Genomic DNA, 25,391 nt, shown 5'->3' with positions numbered 1-25,391 from the left:
CGCCCGCCAGCCATTTCCGGAACAAAACACAGCACAGCCAATGGGTACCCGTGACCTAGGATCCTCAGGTCAACCAATACCCCCCCCCCCCCCCCCTCAAATGAAAAAAATGAACAACCACACCAAATTTGTTTGTTTAGTCTTCAGACCATCCTCTGACTATCTGTAGAACCCACCATTATAAACACCATCAGCTGATCTTCCTACACACACCGGTTATGCATTGGTCAACATGACCATTCTATATCATAATATAAAATGCATTCTCCGTGATCAAATCTTATCAAAGTAAACAGAAGACGAACCAACGATGGTGGATTACATGCCCCACGATCCCCAGTGATTACCTCCAAGCCAGAGTTGACCCAGAAAAACATAAGACTTTCAACATAAACAAGCAAGACCACAAGTTAAAGAAAAAATATGTATTTAATTCCACTAACATGGGTACGTGCAAAGAAATGTTTGCAAGAAATGTTTGCAGTTGCACATGCAAGTCTGTGTATGTTTAAAGTGACAGCCAAATCTTCACAATCGTCTTCATCTGTTTGTTTTTTAATTAAGTCACTATCCAAGATAACATTATCAATAATATTTCAAAATCAAAGTGCTTGATTAGCCTTCAAATTAGTCAAAATGGTTTTCTGCATCAAGTTAATATTGTACAGAATAACTTTTTATGGAAGATAAAACTGTCGATCTAAAACTACCAACATGAATGTTTCTTTGTGCGATCTAAAACTACCAACATGAATGTTTCTTTGTGCGGGAAGACTGAAGTCTGAGCTGTCATTTTGCAGGAAAAAAAACATGAGGATTGTCCTGGTATTGGTAAAATAGTTTTTATTTTGCTTCCACTTGTAATTACACTTGTAAAAGAAACAAAATCGTGCACTTCCAAAATTAGAGACACAAAAAATGCAAATTAAATTCCAAACCGCACACCAATAGAACGTGACTCTGTAAAAATAAAGTATTTGTAAAAAAAAAAATGTTGAGTATTTTTGAAATGGAATCGGTTGATTATTACGCATGCCTGAATAAAGCCGCTTTACTTTGGGGACCTTACAAATAGCCACCAAACATCAACAGCAACCATCCTTTATGACACATCAAACTATAAATCATTTTTTAACAGCAAATTTTCTGAAACCTAGTTTCAGAGAAAGTTCAATTTTATATTTTTCACGAAACAACAACAACAAAAAGCACAAAAAAATAAGCTTACAGGCAGTGAACACTATTGGTAATTGTCAAAGACTAGCCTTCACAGTTGGTGTATCTCAACATATGCATAAAATAACAAACCTGTGAAAGTTTGAGCTCAATCGGTCATCGAACTTGCGAGATAATAATGAAAGAAGAAAACACCCTTGTCACACGAGGTTGTGTGCGTTTAGATGGTTGATTTTGAGACCTCATGTTCTAAATCTGAGGTCTCAAAATCAAATTCGTGGAAATTTACTTCTTTCTCGAAAACTATGGCACTTCAGAGGGAGCCGTTTCTCACAATGTTTTATACCATCAACCTCTCCCCATTACTCGTCACCAAGAAAGGTTTTATGCTAATGATTATTTTGAGTAATTACCAATAGTGTCCACTGCCTTTAAACAACTCACAAAATGACTACACCTGGAATAGTATTTGAATTTTAAGACCTAAAAAAACATGTTCATAATGCTGGTTATATGTACTACCTAATAAGCACATCACGTTGCACATAGAAGTTCAACACACGGCTATGAAATATTGCAGAATATCATTTTTTGTGCCCCATCCGCTAGAAGACAATTACCCACAAACTTCACCTTGCAAAGACAAAATTTCATCTCAAATCGACATATTGGAGTGCCTTAAACACACCTGTTACCCGGTCTTTTAGAAAATATTATTTGAAGTAAATCACAAGGTCTTAAAGGTACTGGACACGTTCGGTAATTGTCAAAGACCAGTGTTCCCACTAGGTATATGCCAATATATGCATAAAATAACTGTGAAAAATTGTACTCAAGTTGTCATCGAAGTTGCAAGAGAATAATGAAAGAAAACCACCTTTGTTGCACAATGTGTGTGCTTTCAGATTCCTGGTATAATAGGCTTCAGGCCTGAAGTCGTTTATTATTTGAGTGAGAAATTACCCATTTCTCAAGGAACTATACGTTACCTCAGGCGGTGCTGTTTCTCACAATGTTTTATACTACAACAGCTCTCGATTGCTCGCTACCAATAATAATGCATTTATAATGCGCCATCTATCTAGTGTACAAGACCCTATTCCGAGGCGCAGAACAAAAAAAAAAACAATACATACAACAAAAAAGAAACATAGAACATAATACAAAATTATACAATGAATAATCTACTGTCAAGACATGTAATGAGCTAAGTGTAAGAGGATTTAAATAAATGAGTCTTAGGGACCATGGATAAACTAAGAACGCGGCCGCCCGCGGTCAGACTCGTTCTAGAACGAGTCCGTCCCAAAATTGTCACGCGCCCGTCCCAAGATGGATTAAGCGCTTCACTGATTTTTAAGGTCCCTCATTATCGAACTCTATTGTTGGTGCCTTTTGTTGTTCAGATTACATGGACGAGGCAGCTGGCAAGTAAGCCACGAAGGGGTGAAGGATTAGTGTTTGCGGTCTAGCTCAGGTATACACCAGACAATGGGTTGGAGATGTCCATGTACAGCCAATCCTCGAGTTTACCAAAGTCAATACAATAATATGCTACTGCCATAACAAGTTGAAGTGGTGACTATTATTCTTAAATTTGAAATCATCGCCAACTTATTTTGTATCTACAGTACATCTAATTATTACATTAGGACCCGTGTTTACAGAGATGATTACACTTACACGATTTGTTCATAAAGGTACCGCGAAATCATGCTGACCGGCTCGCAATCACACAAAACACAACGCAAAATTACATCGTAGTACACAAACACACTATATCCAGCGACACACTCACACACAGTGTTTTCAATATACCGGCCTAGTAGTCTTGTTATTTTGCGTGCAACGAACTATAATGCAAGAAACATTGAACGCTAGAGGGCTTTCCTAAACAATGTGATAGCGGGAAAGCCGCCCTCCGTTGGAAAAATTGCGCAACAGTTTACGAAATTAGTTACAACCGCCTTGAGATTAAGACTTTCGGGAGAATCTGGTGTCCGAAAATTGCAATACTAACCAGCGTACAACATTGGCGCCGTTACTGGTACCTTGGGCATGTCAACAACGTGGTGAATTTTCAGCAGTTCCTTGGGATTTTTTAGCGTGTTTAAGAAAAACTACATAACGTGTTGGCTTCATTGTTCAAACATGAAACATTTTGGATACCTTGGATTTACAAAAAAAGGAATAGTTTGACTGTTTAATGTAAGATGTTTTTCCTATTGATTTTGTTTTATTCTGTTGTATTTTGGGGGATTATTTTGCATGGCGGTTGTGCAAAGACGCAATATTTTTTTATTTTCTAATCTGCGGTTGTGTTTTGACTTACTGCGTGAAAAGGGCTAGGATTAATCTTTTTGTAACTTGAAAAAAACTAGTCAAAATATTAACTAGACCGGAGACACAGTTATTATAATTTACATGGATCTTTGGTTGTTGTTTATTTATTGAAACGACAGTTTACGTAAATTGCAGTGGAAACAACTTGGGTTTATATCTACCCAGATAAGCCGATTATAACTACACAGTGGTTTTCGGCCTCACCATTGTTCCTTTGTTATACAGTGGGTCTTCCTCAAGACCCGGTGGTTGAGAAGAACGCGTTCCACTCCGTAGATTTTCTTTTGTTCAATTTGTCACGCGAAGGAACGCGTCGCGACGCGGTCGTTCCCGTGACATAGTTTATCCATGGTCCCTTAAGCATGTTTTTAAACAATGGAAGTGAACTACAGCGCCTGATGTTGTTAGGTAGAGCGTTCCAAAGTTTGGGAGCACAAGTGGAAAAGGCACGATCGCCATATGATGAGGATGTCCTAGGAATAGTTAAAAGGGACTTAGCAGAAGAACGAAGAGTGCGAGAGGGGGCATAAGGTACAAGGAGATTTGAAATATAAGACGGAGTCAAGCCGAACTGAGATTTAAATGCAATAAGTAGAATTTTGAATTGAGTAAGTTTTATGCTTACAACTATTTTGAGTAATTAGGCTACTAATGGTGTCCAGTGCCTTTAACAGCAGAGCAACACTTACACACAATTTCTTGATATAACCAATATGTGATCCAAGCAATACCACACGCTGGTCATATTTTCCCTTTTTCAATCAGACTCCAAATGCAGCAGCAGTAGGCCAATATCTAGGAGCAGTGTGTGTGTGCATTGGCCTTAACACAGTCACGAACTACATGTATCAACCCTTGGGTTCAATCCCTCAGCCGCAAGAAACAAAATATGAACTCCCGCGAGTTTAACATTGGCCACTCTCTAATAATAACTGTTGTTGAATTTAGCCCAATTTCTTTTTTTGCTGATGTGTGTGTATTTTTCAATATTTGAGATTTGTTAAATTTTGTGGTTGGTTAATTATGAATGTGATTTGGAGCAATTAAACAAACAACTGTTTATTGTAGCGCTTAGTTTGTTGATTTTATATACCGATTTCTTTTCATAATGTTCATTGGCTTCCTCTCATGATGCTTTAAAGGGAGAGTAAATCAATTCATTTTTTCAAATGTTTTTGGATAAGTAATAAAAATAAATACTCGATAACTGTTTTTAAGCCTTCTCTATATTTGTCTGACCACCATTCAACATCACCCATTGTCGATTTGAATGCTGCCAGCTTGCAATGTGATCTATACAGTACACAGTTAACCCTTCTACTGTTTGACCACTCAATATATCCACTATGGTTTTGAAGGGTAACTACATTATGCCAGCCTGCACTATTATATCATGTGGTGAATGAATTTACACAGTACACACTCAACCCTCCTACTGTCTGACCATTCAATCCACTGTGGCTTAGAATGATAGATAAACCTACCTCCATGGATAAACTGTGTCAACCCGCACCAAGGCAAAATGTGGTGGAAACACTACACAGACCACATTATAAATATACACACAAGTAATTCTGAGAACACCTGTGCCCCCAAATATGAACAACCCTTGCACTTTCTTGCAGTAGAAATGGTTGTGCATTTCAAAATGCCACAGTTGCAGAATGGTTCCAAACAGTTAGTCAATTAAAAATGGCTGCAGGATATGATTGATGAAACACCAAATTCTTTTACCGCACTAAGCCAGCAGACACTTCTCATATAGGTTTGCAATTTTTTTTTGATATTTTTCTTTTAACTATCAAATCCAGTTGACACCAAAAAGATAACCCAGGACTAACATCCATATCTTGAAATGAAAGTTTTGGATTATTAGTATTCAGGTGAGGACACAACCTCCTATCCATGACAACTCCTGCACTTCATGCACTTTCATTTCTTCCCTTAACCCCCTGCTGTGCAGAGAACCATGACCGTGGGGTCAAGCAGTTATCATATCGCTTCCAATTGATGGTTTATTCTAATCACGATTCAGACATCAGTTCATCCACCTGTGTTGGTTAGAGTTGGAGTTATTGAAATAGCCATCAGGGGTTGAAAATAACCGCAGACTGCTGCAATGCTTCACCCCCCCCCCGCCCCCTCTCAACCCCCAGGACTCTAGCCTGCCTCTCGCCTACATCAGCAACCTCAAGGGGTGGTTCTCTGGCTGGCAGACAGCCACAGAGCTTAATTCCTAAGCTAAAAAAATACTTTTATTACCTCTTAAAATAACACATTGTCTGATCATCAGCAGAAATATTCCTATGTATTATACAAAATGAGAAAGTTCAATTACAATTCAAACGATTCATGAAGACATTCCTATACATTGGTTGAGTTTATGATTACCCGAGTCCTGTAAAAAGAAACATGACAAGACAAAATAAATACAGAAAAACAAATTATATGAACTAAGACAGAAACAGCCTAGAGCACAAACAAACCTTTGCGTTTTTCAGTTTTCAATGACATTATGCAACGTTGAGAATAAAGGGAAGTCAAGTGGCAAAAAGAGTGCATGCCTATAAATTATGATGAGAATATTTTCACTACACTTTCCTTTGTGATAAATGAGGCAAAGTTTCATCTTAATGTCAAAGGATAACCCGCCCTGGAGAAAACAAATTTCAAAATAACCCAAACACAGTCATCTAAAAACACACACATTTCTCATTCAAATATTCTACAGAAATAATATGGTACCATTCCAAGATCACACCAGACCAAGCATGCTAAATCATCACTGAAAACTCCTTCAATTTTTTCAAGTAAAAAAGATTCTTCAGAAGACGAGTAGAGTACTGTTCGAAACCGCATCGGCTTTTTTCAGAGGCAACACTCCCACAACACAGATTTACACATGGTTGTACTCGCAAATTTACTACTTATTTCTAGGTTTTTTTTCGTATATGAAAAAGATTTGATGAGCGTAAACTTCAACCTGCTGACAAGATATAGAGTCGGAGAGATTGAGAATTGAGATATGTCTACTCCAGTACGTGCGTCCGTAGACCGTACTGTCTTGAATGAGCAGGGTCAAAGCCTCAAGCTAGGAAACCACCACTCCACTTGGCTTTGCTTGCTGCTCAAACCAGCTGAGAAAAAACAACCTGGATGTAGAACGTCTCGTTCCTAGGGCCCAATCTTTGTTGGAAAAGATGGTAAGCTCAGAAAAACTGGCTTAAAGGCATTGGAACACTATTGTTTATTACTCAATTTTTTTTAGCACAAAAACTAGTTTGGTTTAACGAGCAATGGTGAGCTGTTGATAGTATAAAACATTGTGAGTGAAACGGCTCTCTCTGACAAGAAGTAGTTTTTAAAAAAAAAAGGTAATTTCTCACTCAAAATTTGAATCTGATAAAAGACTTCAGGCCTAAATAAAAGCCATTTTTAGACATCCGAAAATATACACATTGTGCAGAAAGGGTGTTTTTTCTTTCATTTCTCTTGCAACTTTGATGGCCAATTGAGTCCAAATTGGTTGATTTATTATTTTATGCACATGTTGGGATACAAAAAGAAAGAATACAGAATACAGATTTTTGGCAATTACCAAAGGTGTCCAGTGCATTTAACAAGCTTTGATTCCAGAGTCATAATCTCATAAAACCATTGAACTAGTGCTACCTTCTTTGACTAGCTCCAAATGTGCTAAATAATATCAAATCCATGAGCACCAAGTCTCTATTGCCCAAAATGGGTACCAGGCTACTTTTTTCTTTGTTTAGAAAAACAGTAATGTCACCTCCATGGTCAATCAGCTGATTTATTGAACACATAAACCCCTTTTTTATTAAGATTTCATCCAAATCTTAAACCAGAGGATTTAGTACACAAACGTCTCAAAATCAATGATGAATCGTGCCTAAAAATTAACATAAAAACTGCACCACACACTGTCATCCGGCGAGGATCCCCGCTGAATGCACTTCTGATGTTCTTCTTCCAACCGAAACCTTTTATAGAGAGAGTAATTGGCAAACAATGACTAAAATGTGCCTTCTATCAAAGTACAGCGCCCTTCCGAGAACAAACGGAAATCCGATATTAATTTGATGGTACTACAATGCCCCTTTGTGATGTGCATCCTTCGCTCCAGTCAGTGCTTGCAGCTGAGTCACGCTCTTGTGTAATTTATTTTCTTGAAGATGAATAAAAAAAAAATTGAGCGATCGCTGGACCATTAACATAACGGCTCCGGTCTTGGCTGTGGCTTTTGTCGCATAGACCGTGGAGGTAGAAATCAAAGACATCGTTTACGAGTAATGGAGAATTCTACGAACTCCTTTCAGATAATAAATATATCTCTCATTCACAAACTGAAGCAGGATAACTGAATTTACATATATGGAGATATTTAATTTAATGTTTTCAATCATGTCTTCATATTGGGAACTGGAGGGGGCGGGGAGAGAAAGGGGGTGCCCTGAATCTCTGAGGGTCAAGAGTTCATCTAGAGTTTGGGTTACTTCAAAACGAAAATTGTTTGTATCCCCTAAAAACAAAATCAACCTTTCTGACTTTAACCCCCAAATGATTTGTTTTCGCAAGGATGCACAAACCACAACACTACGTCACCAATACTCTCATCGTGGTCATAGCACTGCGCAAAATCAATTTAATCTTTCTTAAATCTCCCAGGATAAACATAATTTTTTGTCGGCATGGCCTGACCAGAGATTAGGTTGTGTATTCCCAAAACCTCCCTCTGGCCAAGCTTTTGGTCCCAGCCAATGCTTTTTAGTTTTTCTATACTTCCCGACAGGCTACTGGAACTAAATTCCATCACATTCTCTGCCATGGAATGAAAGCTTATTAGCTAAGTGATTAAATTATGCTTTCTTTTTTTATTCTAATCAGATAATATTTGAGAGGAGTAACAGTATGTACTTATTTGCTTTTTCCCGGGTGCTGTCTTCTACCCGGTGAGTTATTCCACTCAAACAACGCCAAATTCTGCCAATGGGTATTTGTAATTCTACCTTCTGATTTTTCAATCAACTTGTTTCAAGAAAACGCAAGGAAAAACAAACGAAACGCATATTGCTGTACCCACAGTACAGATGTTGAACTTAATGAAGACAAAAAAGAAACAAATAAAAGTATGATTTTTTTTTTGGTATTATTTATCAAAATTGTATCTTGTTTACACTCCGGCTGTTCCAAAGGCAAGGCTTCGATATCAATTTTCTACATGCAGTTTCAAATTTGTTTTCTTCATGAAATGAACAAAGACTGGTACACTATTTGTTGCCTTTAATCTTGGCCTTAGTGCCCTTGACAAAACTTTGCCAACGATGTTTTAAACTTTCTGTTAAAACAAATTCTTCCCAAGAACCTTTCCATGCAATTGCAACTTCAAAACAAAAAACCTCGGACAAGCTAGCAGCAAAATATTTCACTTATTATCAACTACACTTTATGAAGTCTAGTAAGTACATATCACACTGTATAATCTTACACTTGTCATTGCCGAACCTGATGGGACTTGTTCTCAATTTGAATTCCAAATATCAGAACTAGATGATCAATTTTAAGGACGCAAACTGATGTGCGGGTGCAGTCGAGCTAGTCTGTCAAGTTGCTCATGCTGGTCAAATCGACCCCACTAATGACCTGTTACCAAGCAGGTGTGAAATTAACTTTCTGTCTTTATCTGTTCCTATTGCTAAGTGATTTTGCGGCTTCATAAATCCCAATGTTGCAGTTGACAACTCATGTTAGTCAAATCAGAATACATACAAACCATTGACTGATGATTGAATGATCCCATTCATGACCTGTGCAATTTCGAGGCAAATGTGTGTGGATCATTGTATTCTATTCTTAAAACATCTTTCTAACCATATATGCAAGTTTTATAACAAACGGTTACAAACGCTTTTCAAAGACCAACTCAACCGATCCAAGGCAACGTGTTCGTTTAATTTGTACATTCTGCACAGCCAGAACATCTGAAGGGGTTTGGGGTGTAGCAGGCCTAAACAGAGGAATCGAGGGCGACCGCCTCAATGCCCCCTGGTCATTGCCTTGGTGCCCTTGAAATGTTCCATTAGAGAAATTGACAATTTCCTAACAGGGTGCCCTTTAAATGCCTTGGGTGCCCTTTAAATGTCTTGGTGCCCTTTCCCCCTAGTCATTACCTTGGTGCCCTTGAAATTCTCTTTAAATTTTTTTTTTTTTAAATGCCTTGGTGCCCTTGCCCTTTCAAAAACGGAGCATACATGCCTGGTATAGTGTAGTGAACCGCACCACTCTGACCCCACTGATGTTCCCCATCTATACTCATCATACATTCTGCCCGTGTTTTCATCCAGCAACGGCTGGTCTCACATTTCCCAAATCCATACGGTACATCAACAACAGCGAAATCCATTTGGAGAAAAGACAGTGAAATGACCTCAGGAGATCATGAAACAACCTCGCCGTTACGGGCGAATCAATAGACGTAGACGCCAAGGTCTGAGCACACCGAAAAACGGAAACATAGGCCACTCATTTGTCAAGAAGAAAGACAAAATGAGGGGAGGGGGGATAATACAAATATAGAAGATACTTCAAAACCTCTAAAATCATTTATGAACACATTTTATGATGAGGTTTAGGTCTGGGATGATCAGCCCACTATTTATAGAACGTTTGTTTTGGGGGTTCTTTAATGTCAGCTACCATAATGGCATAGAACTATATTCCCGTACATTTCAGATTCCTGTACATTGGAGATAATGTCAAATCAATTCTAATATTAAGAACTTTCTTAAGATTCTCAGCTTTTAAAAAAGGGCTAGAATCTAAAGAACTAATTGTCCACATTTATGCTGGTTTTTAACTTTTGCTGCATGACATTTTGAACAAATTTGATGTGAACTGAAATGAGGACACTGAATTTATGTTAGCATTTACAGGAAATTTTGTTAGAGTTTTCTTTAAAATGAGGCAAATGTGTGATTTCTTGAGCAAGAGTTTATTACCAGGAAAAGCAAGCAGTTTGCCAGATTTCATCTAATTCATCTCAAATCTTCAAAATGATTATTCCGACGCAACACAAACAAAAAAAGTCAAAACATCAAAGATGAGTTTTATTATCAGTTATGATCTGCTCCAGCAACCTCGACCCCCCTGCCCCTATTTCTGGATTTCTAGCCAGCCGGGTATATCGTCATCGTGAGCATGCATTCATTTCACCACTTTACCTACTACTACATGTCCAATCTTAATTGTAACACTTGCTGAAATACCCTGCAGGCATCATCTTGTTCTGGCCTTATTTACCTCCTGACACTGGCTGTCAATTTATGCAAATTGATCTCATCATGTTTTGTTTTGTCTCATGAATTAGGACATGTTGATTGATTCTGTTAGTGGACAAGAGGCCCTAATAAGGTGATTATATCTGGCAGGTTTGATGTGGTGGGATCACCTTTTGCTGTATGGGATCCTTATCTATCAAACCACTATGGGATCACCAAGTCAATGTGGCCAGAAAGTCAATTTTTACTTCATGTTTTAAATTATGATACAGACCTGTAGGCCTATATATAAAGCTTCGTTTTTGAAAGGGCAAGGGCACCAAGGCATTTTCTCCTTTTCAAAGGGCACCCTATGGAACATTTGAAGGGGAAACAAAGGCAATGACCATGGGGGCATGGATGCAATCTTCTGTGTTGCCTTCCTGAAGTATCATGCCTGGTGACATTATGAGAGAGACTTATCTAATTATTTTTGTGCGTGTGAATTGGCACTTATGATGGTGACCTTATTTTGGTAAGCATGATTTGTTGGGCCCAGCAACTTGATTTGCTTTGCCCTCCTCGAAGAGATTGCTATAGATAGCTCAAACTCATGAAGACGACCATGAAATATATAGCCTACATGTATGATGATATAGGGTACACTTTCAACTAATGGAGTTTCAAACTTTGAACACTTTTGAGCCTTGAACTTCCTCCAGCCTGTCCAGATCCTTGCCAAAACAACAGCTCCACCCTTAACAGAAAAACAACAACCTGGAAATCAAAATCAATGCTCCACTTTTTGAATGTCTCTTGACAGTGATAGAACTTCAAAGTTAAAGTGTTGCATAATAATATAACATCAAATGTTTAGCACTATTGACACATTTTGTTTAGTCACATTTTATAAACTCACTCCTATGGTTAGGCTGATGTACAGCTGTTGACTTGTATTGACTAAACCTCGCTTAGCAGATTGGCCTACCACTTTCTGCTTTAAAAATGGCTTAAACAAAAATAATTCCCAGGGGGGCTCTGGCAGAGTGCAGCCATCAACCTGTTTCGTACCCCCTTACATTACTCCGACCCTCATCAACTGTGCGACGACATCTGTATTAGTATCAGAGCCGCCAAGTAGACATTTAAGAACTCACACAGACATAACATGTTCTCTTACAGTCAGGACGAGATCGTAATTCCATCATCGCGTATGCCGCAGTTCGGTAACAGAAACAATTTAATTAACTAAGCTCATTTGTCTTTGGCCATTTCATCAAGCAGAGTCTGAAGCTTCATTAAGCAAATGTACTGAGTGTGTTTTGCAAGCCCTCGGGGTTGAAGGCGGTAGACGAAACATGGATGTTCTTTGGTTCGTTTCTATTTGTAGTTTTAGTGTTGATTGAATTGAGGGGTTTTTTTTTTCTCTCAGGACTTACATGACTACCGGAATGCTGTGTGTCTACAGGCACAATGTAATGTACATCAGAAACTTTTAGCCAATACTGTTTGTCTAAATATTGTGGCTGGTTATGAATATTTAGCTGTGAATAAGTCTCATAACACAGAGTAAATAATGAAAAAAAAAGAATAGTCCATTATTGGAATACACAATCTGAGAAAAATTAAGAAAAGTTTCTCAATCTCAGGTTCCACTGTTTTTGAATCGCTCTCCCTGAAACCACATTCCTTTTAAGGCAGTGGACACCATTGGTAATTGTCAAAGACTAGCCTTCACAGTTGGTGTATCTCAACACATGCATAAAATAACAAACCTGCGCAAATTTGAGCTCAATCGGTCATCGAACTTGCAAGATATTAATGAAAGAAAAAACACCAATGTCACACAAAGTTGTGTGCTTTCAGATGGTTGATTTCGAGACCTCAAATTCTAAATCTGAGGTCTTGAAATCAAATTCGTGAAAAATTACTCCTTTCTCGAAAACTATGTCACTTCAGAGGGAGCCGTTTCTCACAATGTTTTATACTACCAACCTCTCCCCATTACTCGTTACCAAGTAAGGTTTCATGCTAATAATTATTTTGAGTAAATAAAAAATAGTGTCCACTACCTTTTAAGAGAATTGTTTCTCAAAATACTATACATATCAGCAGCAGCATTGCTTCTTATCAAGTAAGTTTTCCAACTTTTTGATTAATTACTTAAGTTTTACACTCCCTTAGAGAGTTAATACCGCGACATCTCTTTTGATCTCAGTCTTGGCCTTGGTTCCCCATCAAAATCTTCCCACTTTTTAATATTCTAATGGGTTGAAAGAGCCCCTGTTCATCACAGGAAAGGCGTGGCCATTTCACCAATAAACTTCAGCAACAAACTTGACATTTCAATGTTGACAATGATCTCACTAGCCACTCAACTCAATGAAACCTAAGAGAAAGGACCACAGATCCTTTCTCAGTAATGAAACTTAGCATTCCCTTCGAAACAAGGGCATTCATTTATAAATTGAGAGAAGAACTCTTCTTCCTTTTATAGTGTCGTTTTACAAAGAACTCAAAACCGCCCAGTGATGATAATGCAACTCACTTTAAGAAACAAAGGCCAGAACTGTTAAGAAATAATCAGTATCCTTTTAAGAGTGACCATATCAGGTGCCCCTCACACCTTATGAATCAGACACCGCAAATGAAAAACAGATCTCTTTTCTTAAAAGAAAAACCATTGGGGTATTGCTTTCAAGTTAATGTAAACTTACTGGAATGTCATAACTTAAGCCCATCAGTGCTATAGTAACTACATTGTCTTCTTCCATTACAGACCGAATTGGTATTTCACACTTTTTGGCACACTGCTATGTCATAAATCTATCAGGGTGGGTGTGTGGAGATAATGGTTCAAATTGACCATGTGGTCCCTGTGGTGTGGGTGGGGGCGAGTCTGGTTGGGTTTCCCCTCACCATTTGCTGACCATTATCTGGGACAACTCAAGTTTTATGAGCACTCTGTTGGTCTGAAAAGGACCACCAGGGATTTGCTCCACATCTCACTGACCATTGGGAAAATCAGAACTGACCAGCACTGTCTTGAGACCTTCCAGCCAGTGAAGAACTGAAGGACACCAACCACATACAACAAAGACACTAAAGAGAATTTTGTTCCCAGACAGCAAACAACATAAGTCACAAAGCCAGGTTTTTATCATTCAACACATCACCCAATTAAACTGAACCATCTGTTTTGCTAAAACAAATTGACAGAAACCATAGAAAAGGGACCAACATCTCACCTCAACCTCAATAGTAAAACCAACAAATTTACCATGGTTGCAACAAATCACAGCTAATGAAAGAGAAGAACCCAAAACGAAAAGCAAAAACCACATGTGCTACTTTTTTGTTTTGCTTTCGAATACCTCATGGGTTAACTCAGTTTATCAAAAAATCCATTCACAAATATTCCTCCTCATAATAAGATGTTTTTTTAGTCTGGTTTTGGCTTCCTCCCAGTCCCAGACAAAACTGGACTCCCTTCCCCTACCAAACTCAAGTGAAAGAATAACAGTCACTTTTCAAAACGGTAGATGAAAGAGGGCACTTCCATGTGAAAAAAAAATAAAAAATTTATGAGAACATTTTTTTTGGGAGGTAAAAGCCCTAGACAGTGAGGTAAATGGCCTTGTCGAACTCCATCTCTGTTGCCAACATTATTTTGTTTACAATAGACCTTCATGGAAATTGATTTCAATTCATTGTACTTTCCCATGTTTATTACCATGTACATAGCCCTATAATATGCCATAAATCTTTGAGCCAATTAAATGGTTACTTTGTGCCTATGGTGGTTTGCTTGTAAACAAAAGAAAAATAATTGTCAGTGATATAAAGCAGACCTTTTGTTGTACAGTAATACACATTTAGCTTTTCTCTTGTCTGATTGACTTGCTCCAATTAATTACAGGCAATCAACTGGGGAGCGGGGCAAACCAGTAATGTCCTACGTTTATGCATCGGTTTTAAGTCAATAGCTATATTATGGTATACCAATATTTCTATAGCTTTGGATGTGTGTGCAGGCGTCGATTTCACAAAGATGTAGGACTCGTCTTATCTAGAGTTGGGACGAGTAACTCGTCCTAACTTAGGCCGTGTCCGAATTGGTGGCTACGGCTGCGGCTACGACCGTTGCCAGGGGTGTTGCTAAGGGCGTCCTATACTTCAATGCATGATGACGCGACGATCCGGCCGTAGCCGTGGCCGTAGCCGCCAATTCGGATCCGGCCTCAGGTTCATCTTAAGGTCTGCATGCTACAGTGCATAAGTCCATAAGTCATAAGATTAATCCTAAGTTAGGAAGAGTTTTGTGAAATCAACGGCTGACCCGTCTTATTGATTGATACTTCACCGAGGCAACAGAGGCGGTTGCCTCCATGCCCCGTAGTCGTTGCCTAAGTGTTATTGAAATGCTCCAGTAGAAACTTACAAAAATTCCTTGGTGCCCTTGCCCTTTCAAAAATGAACCATAAAGGCTTGCAAACAAATGATATTCAGCATCTGGATGTGCCTTTCACAGTGCCTAATAGACCAGAAGTCCGATAAACAAACCCCTTGACCAGCAGACCTGGTTTTGCTCAGGGAGGGTTACTTTCTTCCTCCTTGATTTGATTCCACCAAGAAAGAAAGAAGAAGAAGACTTGGAGAAACAAGCAACACAAGACAGGCACTGCTGTGCATTATAAGACAATCAAGCAAAACAGTCTAGAATGTCACATCAGAAGCAAAGTGAGTCACTGACTCCCATTTCTTGACACTAACCAGTGCATGGAAAGAATGTCCACTATCCAGCATAAGTAAACAAAACTCTTCATGTTTGGTCTGCTGGTTCTAACGGCTGAGGAAAAGACTATTGGCAAAATGTCTGCATACTGAATGATTAAGTGAATGGTTCAGTGAAGCTTATTGCAAACATTTTTTGGGTGAAAGTCTGGAAATTACTTGGCTCTGACATAAGTACAGCCCAGATGAAGAAATTCCTATGGTCAGGCCAGTCACTGATTTAAGTGATGTCACTATTACATTTGCTGTGATTGGTCCTTTTGGTTACTGGAGAAAATACGTATAACAATTCTGCTCTGACATTTCTCTGAGCTAACCAATCAAATCCATTGTTAGACAGCTTTGATAAAGTCACCTTGCACCTTTTTGCTTAGAAAAGTTATGTGATTGGTCGATATTGTATTTCAGCTCTGGCGTTGGTCGGTGTAAAATTCAAATAGATTTCAGCTCTGAATTATTTGCTCTGTAATCAAAGCGGTAGAATTTATTACTAGGTAGTAGAAAGAAATTTAGTCATCATGATTTAGGGATGATTCCTCAACCAGTGAAGAGCTTTACAGTTCACCAACCCACCACCAAAAAAAATGTGACAGCAATTGCAGGTTAGACACAAAATTAATCAAAAGTTAAATAAATGACGAATATGTTTCCATTTATACAATCATAGAGCAATGAATCATACAAAGAGCTTCCAAGTCAACGACCCAGGGATTGAGGTTAGTCTTTTGTGTAGCTGATAACAATTTTTGGAGTACCAAAAACCAGTGTAATTAATCAAATCCTGATGGCTGCATGTAGGTTTCAGCTTAAACAAACAAATTTATCTTGTGTTTATTTGGGGTTGACAGAATCAAAGTGTTGTCAAAAACCTCACAACCGACCCCCTCTGATAAATTGAATAAACAAACCCTTGTGTTAGTTTATGGTGCAAGCATATCAGTTTGGAAAACTTTTTCAATATAAACAAATTTACAGTTGCTTTGACAAAATTCTAATTACATTTTTAGGAAGAAAGCCATACAATATGCCTTTCAGTGCTTTTGAAATTCTCCACATGATAACATAATGTCTGCATAAAATAACTTTAAAAGAAAGTTTGAACTTCGATAAAAATCAAATTCCTTCTACTACTAAAAAAAAAAACATCCATATTCCACTCCATCTTCTACCTAGAAACATTGGAAGAAACCCCCGCAGCCTTCAATACAACCATGGAGGTAAATCTAGAGTTACCCCCCCCCCCCCCCCCACAACATCCTTCAAGCACAAGTTAAAAAGCCCTGTTCACACGAGAGCGATATAGCAAGGGTCCCTTGCTAAATTGTAGCAAAGTTGAATAATTGTACAAAATGTACCTCGTGTGAAAAGACAACTTTTGTAGTGTCCGAAGTCCCTTGAAAAATCTAAATATTATGCCTTTAAAACTAGCACACTCTCTTACAAACACAGTTTTAAACTCCAATTTGGTATTTAGGAGAAACAAGAACAAGGAACCAAGAACCAAGAAATAGCGAAGCAAGAAACCAAGAACCAATAATCATGTCCAAGAACCAAAACCCAAGACCCAGAACCCAACCAGGTGTAAACTTTTATCTACATGGTTACGTCATTTGATTGGGAGCAGTTTTATTTTCAGGCAATAGCCACCTGGCTTTTCGTCAATCTCTCTCACACTTCACAGTAAACTCTTAAGTGCACTTCCCTCCTTAACAATATTTGCATCCGTGTCCGTTTATGACTTAATTCACTGACAACATCTCTGAGTTTATCAGCAAACATCCACGCCAACTTAAATTCTGTCAAATATTGACATTGATTTGTTGGTAGGGTTTTTCACAGGATTCCGTTTTGATTTAACAACATCAGCTGTTAAAGGGTTATGGTCCAGCAGCGCTCAATCAATCGCTGTGGGAATGGGGAGTGGATTTGACTCGGTTTTAATAATTGAATTCATGTTCAGACATTATATTGACACAAGTTTGATAAACAACGCAGGCATTTTGATTGAAGCTCATATATTGCAATTAATTCCAATGTAGATTGCTTCCCTAATCAGATATACAAATAAAGTTGTGTAAAATTAAACCTCACATCAATGAAGACGGAACATTGACAACTTCCAACAAAATTGTCAGACTTGTTCTTCATAGTTACCATGGAGCTATTAACATCCTACTCTTAATACACTACCCTTAATAAAAGTTGTAAAATACCTTCATGAAACAGCCGTGAACTTCTATACACCATTATAGGCGGTGTCGCAAAATTTAGTGTGCTTGTTTCTTTCCAACTTCAAACTATTTAGCAGGCTTTTGAAATTGGATAACTTCATGTATGCGCTGCCCCTTTAACCTTACCCTTTTAAACCCTTGATTTATTTTCCACCGTAACGTCCTACGCAATGAGAAGTAGAGATAACTTCACACTATCCCATCCATGAGACAGACGTTTAGGTCAGTGTGTAGACCGCCCGCTGACACTAGTACACACTAAGTCCCTCCAGATATTTACCCGATAATTTCCTAAGAAAAGTGTTACAGAACTCCTCTGTCAACGGTCAAGTCCCCCCTACAGTATATACAGACCTCGTACTGCGAACATGAACACCAAATGGTTTCCAAAAATAATTTCCGATCTCTGCTTGGCTCTCCCTCTCTTTATTTTAACCTGGGGCATCCGTGTGTGGAACACATGATTTGGATATCCAAGCCTGGATTTTATTTCAACACTGGACTGGATAAGTTCTGCACGACAGAAGATGGATAAAAATAATGTGGGTTTGCTAAGGGACCAATTGGTTTCGAGTTCAAAGCAAGTTTTCTCTTTCTTGGCTTTTTATTGAGGCGCTGACAGATTGATACTGGTGAGTTAAAGCCATTATACACTTTCGGTAAACAGTATTGTCCAAGTCCCACACTTCGTGTATCACAACTTATATATAAAATAACAATCCTGTGGAAATTTAGGCTCAATCGGACATCGGAGTCGGGAGAAAATAACGGGAAAACCCACTCCTGTTTTCGCGCGTTTCGCCGTGTCATGACATGTGTTTATAACAAATCCGTAATTCTCGTCAACGAGAATTTATATTGTTTTACCGTTTTCTCAAAAAGTAAAGCATTTCATGGACTAATATTTCAAGAGAAGTCTTTCACCATTACCTTCTGTAAACCCTGTAAGTTATATGTAAATCTGTGAACTTTTTTTTTTTTTTCTGTACCGAAAGGGTACACGGGCTTTAAAAGGTTCCAAGTCCTTGAAGTTAACCCGCTTTACCGAGTTTCCTTAGGATTTACGGGCGATCTTGACATGAATTGATGTCCTTTTCTTCACAGGCCCACCTGGCTTTGGGGTTTTGTCACTCAACTTTTCAGGACGGGCCGGGAGTTAAGGAATTTGTCTTACCACCTGCCGCCGCAAATTTACACTTGAAGAAAAGTACATCTGTAGATTTGGCAACAAAAACAGGTCGTGACGTTGACAACAACTGTCTAAAAGGTTCTCACCACACTGCCCCATTTCTCACCGTAATTAGACCCACATTTAGACCTAAAAATCATGCCCTAATTGAGTCCATGTTACAAGTTTGCCACCATTAAAAGTGCACGAGTTTTCTTCGGAATTGTAAAAACTTTTTCAGCGAAGTGTGGACTTAAAGAGATAACATTTCATAGCCCTAAACCACACACGTGCAGTTTAGCACAATGCCCGCTCTTTTGTGGATTTAGTATTCAAGTTTTATAGAATTAGGAAACAATAAGGACCTTCAACTTTATTCAATCACACAGTCCAAGTAACTCTCTGGTGGTTAGCTTTCGGCAGGGTCTCAAATAAAAGAACCTACTGGTTCCTCCACCACATCTACACACAAATTGTTGATCAGGGGGGAAAGGGGCTTGTATACGACGGGAAACCTGACTGAGAACACACTGTGAGGTCGCAGAGCAGATGCCTGGAATTAATTGGCGAAAAACAAGCCCCAGTTGGTTCATGGTTGGTTTGATGTGAAGAAAAGCCTCCCTGTTTGTTAGCCATACACGGGGAAAACTTCTCTTTTTTTTTGTTGATGGAAGGTCAAAAGTTCCGATTTCAAGGGACCGGTGCTTGCTTGGTGTAAGGGTCACGTGCCAACACTCATTCAACGCAGGCCGATTTTGCTATTTTAGCACGATTCGTTGCGTGGAGACAATACCGATGAAAAGATTTTGTATTTCTACCAGTGGGGGGAACACAAAAGCAGCAAGTTTCGGGTGCCAAGTTTGCCGTCTCTGGGCAGCTAAATGCCCCGGGGGCTTGTGGCGTTTGGCGGATTGTCCAGGCTTAACCCGGTGTTCCCTCAAGCCGTTTGAGTTTTTTTTTCTTTATATAGAAAAAAAAATCCAGCAAACTAAATCAACAATCTGACAAGAAAAACCCCGCAGGTACCTTGCCTGCCAATATTATTACGTTGCAAAAATAAACAGAAGAACCATTTTCTTTGCAACCGTGCACTGCAAGTTCCAACTTCAAACATGTCTGGACGTAACAACCGCTCACTGGTACACCACACACACAAAAAGGGGAAATATTTGAAGTGACGGTTGCAAGATGTGACCAAATTATTTGTAAAATCATTTTAAAAGGGGGTTATGCCAACTTAAAAATATTGTTTGAACTGGAACGTAAAATACCAATCAGACCTTGCAATTCGTGCATTTGGTCACTTGCCTCATTTTTAAAACAACATTTTTACTGTTATTATGTATTTGCCTCCCGTTTTTATAAAAAAAAAACCATTTCAATATCAAGACCTATAGAGTGTGTAAAACAACCCACATTAATTTGTTACAACTACAATTTGGTTTATCTATGTGTGTTTCCTTCCCTTGTTTGATTTTGAATGTTTCTTATTTTCACGTTTTCCTTCTTTGTCATTGGAGCAAATACATTGGTATTCTAACCATTGATTGGATTTGAATATTTTATTTTATTCAATTTGAAGACTCCTTCTGTTCTGAGTTTGCCTACAGTAGTTTAACGTCTCTATATGTATCCTTGCATATTTTCTACAAATATAACATAATCAGCAGTTTCCAATATTTATATTTATATACAAATAAAGTGCAGGAACTGACCCACGCAGTGAGATTGAGAACTGACCGACGAGGTTTGTCTAGTAAAAACTATACAGCCTGAAGTTATGGGATAAAAATAGTCTCAAGCTTTAAGTAAAAACCAGTTATTTCTTTCACAGTAGTCTTTATATTCTTCTTCTTCAGTCCCGAGTTGAACCCACATCAATACTTGAGATTCCAAAGCAATCCTTTCTCCTTGACGATAATAAACTCGAACTGCGTCAAACAACACTTGCCCCCAGGTAACAAAAAAACGATCGCACGAACTTGGAGGCAGGAGAAGAAGCAAAAGCTAGCGAAATATGATTACACTTCCTTCATTTAAAGGCACTGGACACTATTGGTAATTTACTCAAAATAATAGTAAGCAGAAAAAAATTACAAGCTTTTGATTGTATAAAACATTGTGAGACCATGGAGGTAGCATGGTCAGATTGAGAAGCGGCTCCTTTGGAAGTACGTAGTTTTTGAGGTTATTTCTCACTCCAAAAATAATAATAAATAAAAGACTTCAGCTGAAGCCAATTTAGTATGCATCTGAAAACACAAAGTTGCGTACTGTTTTCTTGTATTATTCTTTTAACGGATAACTTTCCGTATGGCGCCACCACCTTTTCACTAATTTTTACAAAAAGGTATATCTCATTGAGGTAAATTAGATACTATATTATTTCATATCGAATGAAAAAGTGGTGGCGCCATACGGAAACTTTTCCCTTTTAACAACTTTGATGACGATTGAGTCAATTAATTTTCACAGGTTTGTTATTTTATGCATATATGTTGGGATACACCACATCAGAGCAAGGGGGAAACACCAAGTGCGAATACTGGTACTTCATTTGACAATTTCCAAAGGTGTCCAGTGCATTTAAATTGTGGAAAAAGTGATTCGAGTATATTCAGTAAGAAACACTTCATGAATTTGATGAACTTACCTTGTGAAAAGGCCTCTGGTATTAACAAACAGTTGAGAAGACACAACGCTGTGGTTGTTGTCACTCGCCACATTGTAGCGGGGCCCGCTGCCGACGTATGTCCCATGATTCTAGCCAAGGCGGTCCGCTTCGTAAGCATTCCTCGTAAATTCAGTCCGTTTCCACATTCACCTACGGTACTGCCACAGTCCAGAGCTGTTTTCACCCAAATTCCACCGAAATATAGCGTTCAGATTTAGGCACAAGCTAGTTGAAGACTTCTTCTGGCGGAATCTTCAAGAAAACCGCTGCATAATATAACAGGGGAAAACAAGAATGATTTAAATGGAAGGCCTTACTCCGTCAAAAAATAGCGTTATTTATGTTAGAGTCCCATAAAGCCTGCACACGTGCATACCCATACGATTGCACCCAATGAATCTATGATACTACGCTCATCGCAGTGAATCGCCCGCAGCAGACGTCTGCTGTGCGTTAAGACTATACTATTCCCCCAAGAGGGGTGTTCAGAAATTTATTTGTAAACATTTCAATTAATAAACACAAAACCAACCAATGGACTTAGTTCATAAATACCTTAAATAAAGTACTCGTACAAATTAGATGTAGAAGTAGTATTTTTTGTAACAATATCGCGGTTTTAATCACTTGTAGTCACAATAATTTGAGTATAAGTGTCCTCTAAGAATTGTAATGGTTTAGTCTGCGATTGTTTCAACATTGTCTAGCCACGGACACAAGGTGGCGCGCCAGGCTTGCGTCGATTATCTACGCAATTCCATCAACTAGAGTTTGCATAAATCATTAACTCTCTAAAGAAAGGGGAACGCAGAATTAGCATAAAAGAAAAGGTTAATGCGACTGAGAAGTCAAGTGGATATTTTGTCGCCACTCAGCCACAATTTAAGAAGGTAAACAAATTGTTTGCAAGAGTGATTCTTATCAATCAACAATAAACGGGACAGAAAGTACTAAAAGCCCTCACATTATAAACAGATTTACGCGAGGATTTATAAAAGCCTGTAACAATATTGATATGAAAGCGAGGCACAATATTTTGTTTTCGTTAAGAAGTTTTACAAGTAAAAATGCAACTATTTCCAATAAAATAATTGATTTTAAATATAATTGTATGCTCCAAGTTGAAGTTTAAGCCAGGAGTTGGTAAACGTTTATCAAAGCCTGCTTTATCAAACTAATTTAAAACCCTGGGGACAAAATAAATGTTCACTTACGATACATATACATTGTAGATTGTAGGCTAAATTCCACATAAAACAAGGTGTAAAAAAAACACGAAAACAAACCAAAAAACAAACAAACAGGATGTCCTTTTCTCAGGTTCAAATTTGGGGCTGAAAATTACCTCTTTCTCTAAAGCTAAACTAGGCCTACTTTAAAGGAGCCGTGTCTAACAATTTTAACAATGGTATTAGTATCACAAGCTCTTGAGTGTTTCTTACCAAGTAGCCTAAATTTACTTTTTACAAAAGAGTTCGGTGTCGTTGATACCCAATTATCTGTTTGGGGGGACGGGGGATTGTTGACCCTTTGGGTGATAAAACTATTTCAATGATGCATGACTCAACTCAACTCAGCTCAGACACAGTGTTTCAAGACGTCCAAAGTTCAAAACATTGTATTTTTTCTGCGAAAAAATGACAATTTGTGTGTCGGTGTCTTTCTGACTCAAACTAAACAGAAGCATTTTGAGTTATCAGAGAGCAGTGATCTTTGCGGTTGACCATTCTGTACCAATTAAATGATAACAATTTCCTATGAAGTTAAAGAATGACAAATTGTTTTAAAGTCAATTAACGAAGTCAATTAACGAAGACAAAAATGAGCTGAGCTTCATCCCATTAACCCTGCATTAAAGGGGAGGGACGGCCACTCCCAAATATTTATGTATGTTTTTAAACAGCTGCTGAGACCTTTATTCAAATTTGGCTCGTTCATTATTTGTGCCCAAAAGAAGAAAACAAAACTTAACATTGGTTGACCTAATGAACTTATTCGGCCACAACATTCCCAGTTGGGCTTTCTCGTTGTCAACCGATGGTAAATCCCAGGAATCACAACGAATCAGTTTTAAAGACGCGTGGTTTTAATGAGTCCTCACACATCAGGGGGTCCAGATAATTCCAAGTTGGGCAAACCCTACCTACTACATGGGCAAATAATTCAACAAGCGAAACGATCGTGTTGTTGGCCTCGCCCCTTTAATTCCAGACGCCCCAATCTCTGCGCATAAATCTTTCCCCTCCTCGTTTGGCTGCGGCCTCCGCGTTAAATTTAATGGTGAGCGATAAAAAGTGGTGTTGTCCTAGAATTCCTAAGCGCTGACTAAAGGGGGAAAGGCGGCAATGTACCACAACGTAAACATATGCAAGCCTGTTGTACCATGGGGGTAGAACTAGAATTACCACAGACCATTCCTTGCTCCCAAAGCAGTGATTGTTACGTTTGTAAACTAATGAAAACATTTGTTTTATCAATGCTTCATGTTTTCGTCACCTGTTCAGGTTTTAAATCAGACTGCGTGAAAAAGCACCATTGTGTGATACCACCGTGGTTGTTACCCCCAGTTTCTGTCTCACTAATACGTCCGATAACTCATGCCTTCCCATACTACAAAAGTGTTTGTAAAACAGGAGGATCCGGAAGCGCACAGCTTAACTCACGTATGGCCATAGCTGGGAATCGAACCTGGGCCGATTTTACTAAAGATGCAATTGTAGCTGCCAAGTAAAGTGTGATGTCACAATACAATTAAATCACAACGGTTATAATGACAATTGTTTTGCGAATGCGATGAATTGTATTGCTTAGTGAAACCATAGAGCAAAGGTCAAACCTTTTAGGTAGGTTTCTAATGGTGGACTACATTGGTGAGAGAGGTAAGCAATACGCACGGCACCACACACGTCATCCGAGCCAGAGTGGACAATCTCCTTTGACAGAAAAACTTGCTCCAACTTGGTCTACTCTTTACTGATGTGTACGCTTGTTGTTATGTTATGACTTACACTTTTTAGTGGCTCATGATAAAAAAATGTATGTAGGTCTACGTACATGTACTTCATCACTGCTTGAGGTGCTTCACTGGTACATATTCTCTTACCAAAATAAACAACATCTATCATGTTTAATGTGCGACTTTTTCTTCCGGTAATGTCCGTAGGTGGGAGAGAAAAAAACAACACCAAAAACTGGTTTCGATTTGAAGGACATCTGGTTTACAAAAACTCGTTCCTCAACCTGTTCAATGTAACCATATAATAATAAATAGATGTAAAACGCGTTGGAGGTCTATGGATAGGTCCGTGGGACAAGCAACAGGTCGTGTCCTGTCAGCAGGTCGTAGACAGGGCCCCCATTAGGGGCACCAGGTCGTAAACAATGGGGGGATAATCAGGCACTGTTTGCGGGCGGACATCCGCTTACGACTTCCCCCATTTCCGTCCATAAATGAGGTAAACCGTTAGACACGTATAACCCGATGGAGCCAGCTATTCATATATCACACGGCCTTATGGTCAAGCTCAAAAGCCGAAAGAATTTCTACGGCCCGAAACTCAAAGGAGGCTCGTTTTTCAAGCAATTTTCTTTTGAAAAACATTCATTACCAATTGTGTGTTACTGTCAATCCCTGGTTATCTTTACTCCTGGTTAGACCCACATGCAGCTGTATTATTGCAAAGTTTAGCAGGAGGTTCCTCCATGGAGCAACACCTTTTCCTTCCTCCATG

At 38.7% G+C, this 25,391-nt stretch overlaps 1 protein-coding gene across 2 annotated transcripts in view; it reads right to left on the bottom strand.

The window, feature by feature from the left end:
- LOC139953016 (netrin receptor UNC5C-like) overlaps positions 1 to 22,037 on the bottom strand; it is a 110,615-nt gene extending 88,578 nt beyond the window's left edge. For both annotated transcript variants that reach the window (XM_071952403.1, XM_071952404.1), the window contains exon 1: positions 21,640 to 22,037. In XM_071952403.1, coding sequence (XP_071808504.1) covers positions 21,640 to 21,778 — 139 coding nt within the window. In that variant the 5' untranslated portion in view covers positions 21,779 to 22,037. The remainder of the gene's footprint in view (positions 1 to 21,639) is intronic.
- Positions 22,038 to 25,391: the final 3,354 nt, after the last annotated feature.

The sequence above is a fragment of the Asterias amurensis genome, chromosome 21 (assembly GCF_032118995.1).
Source record: "Asterias amurensis chromosome 21, ASM3211899v1".
Classification (NCBI taxonomy): domain Eukaryota; kingdom Metazoa; phylum Echinodermata; class Asteroidea; order Forcipulatida; family Asteriidae; genus Asterias; species Asterias amurensis.
This window is presented reverse-complemented; position numbering and strand designations above follow the sequence as displayed.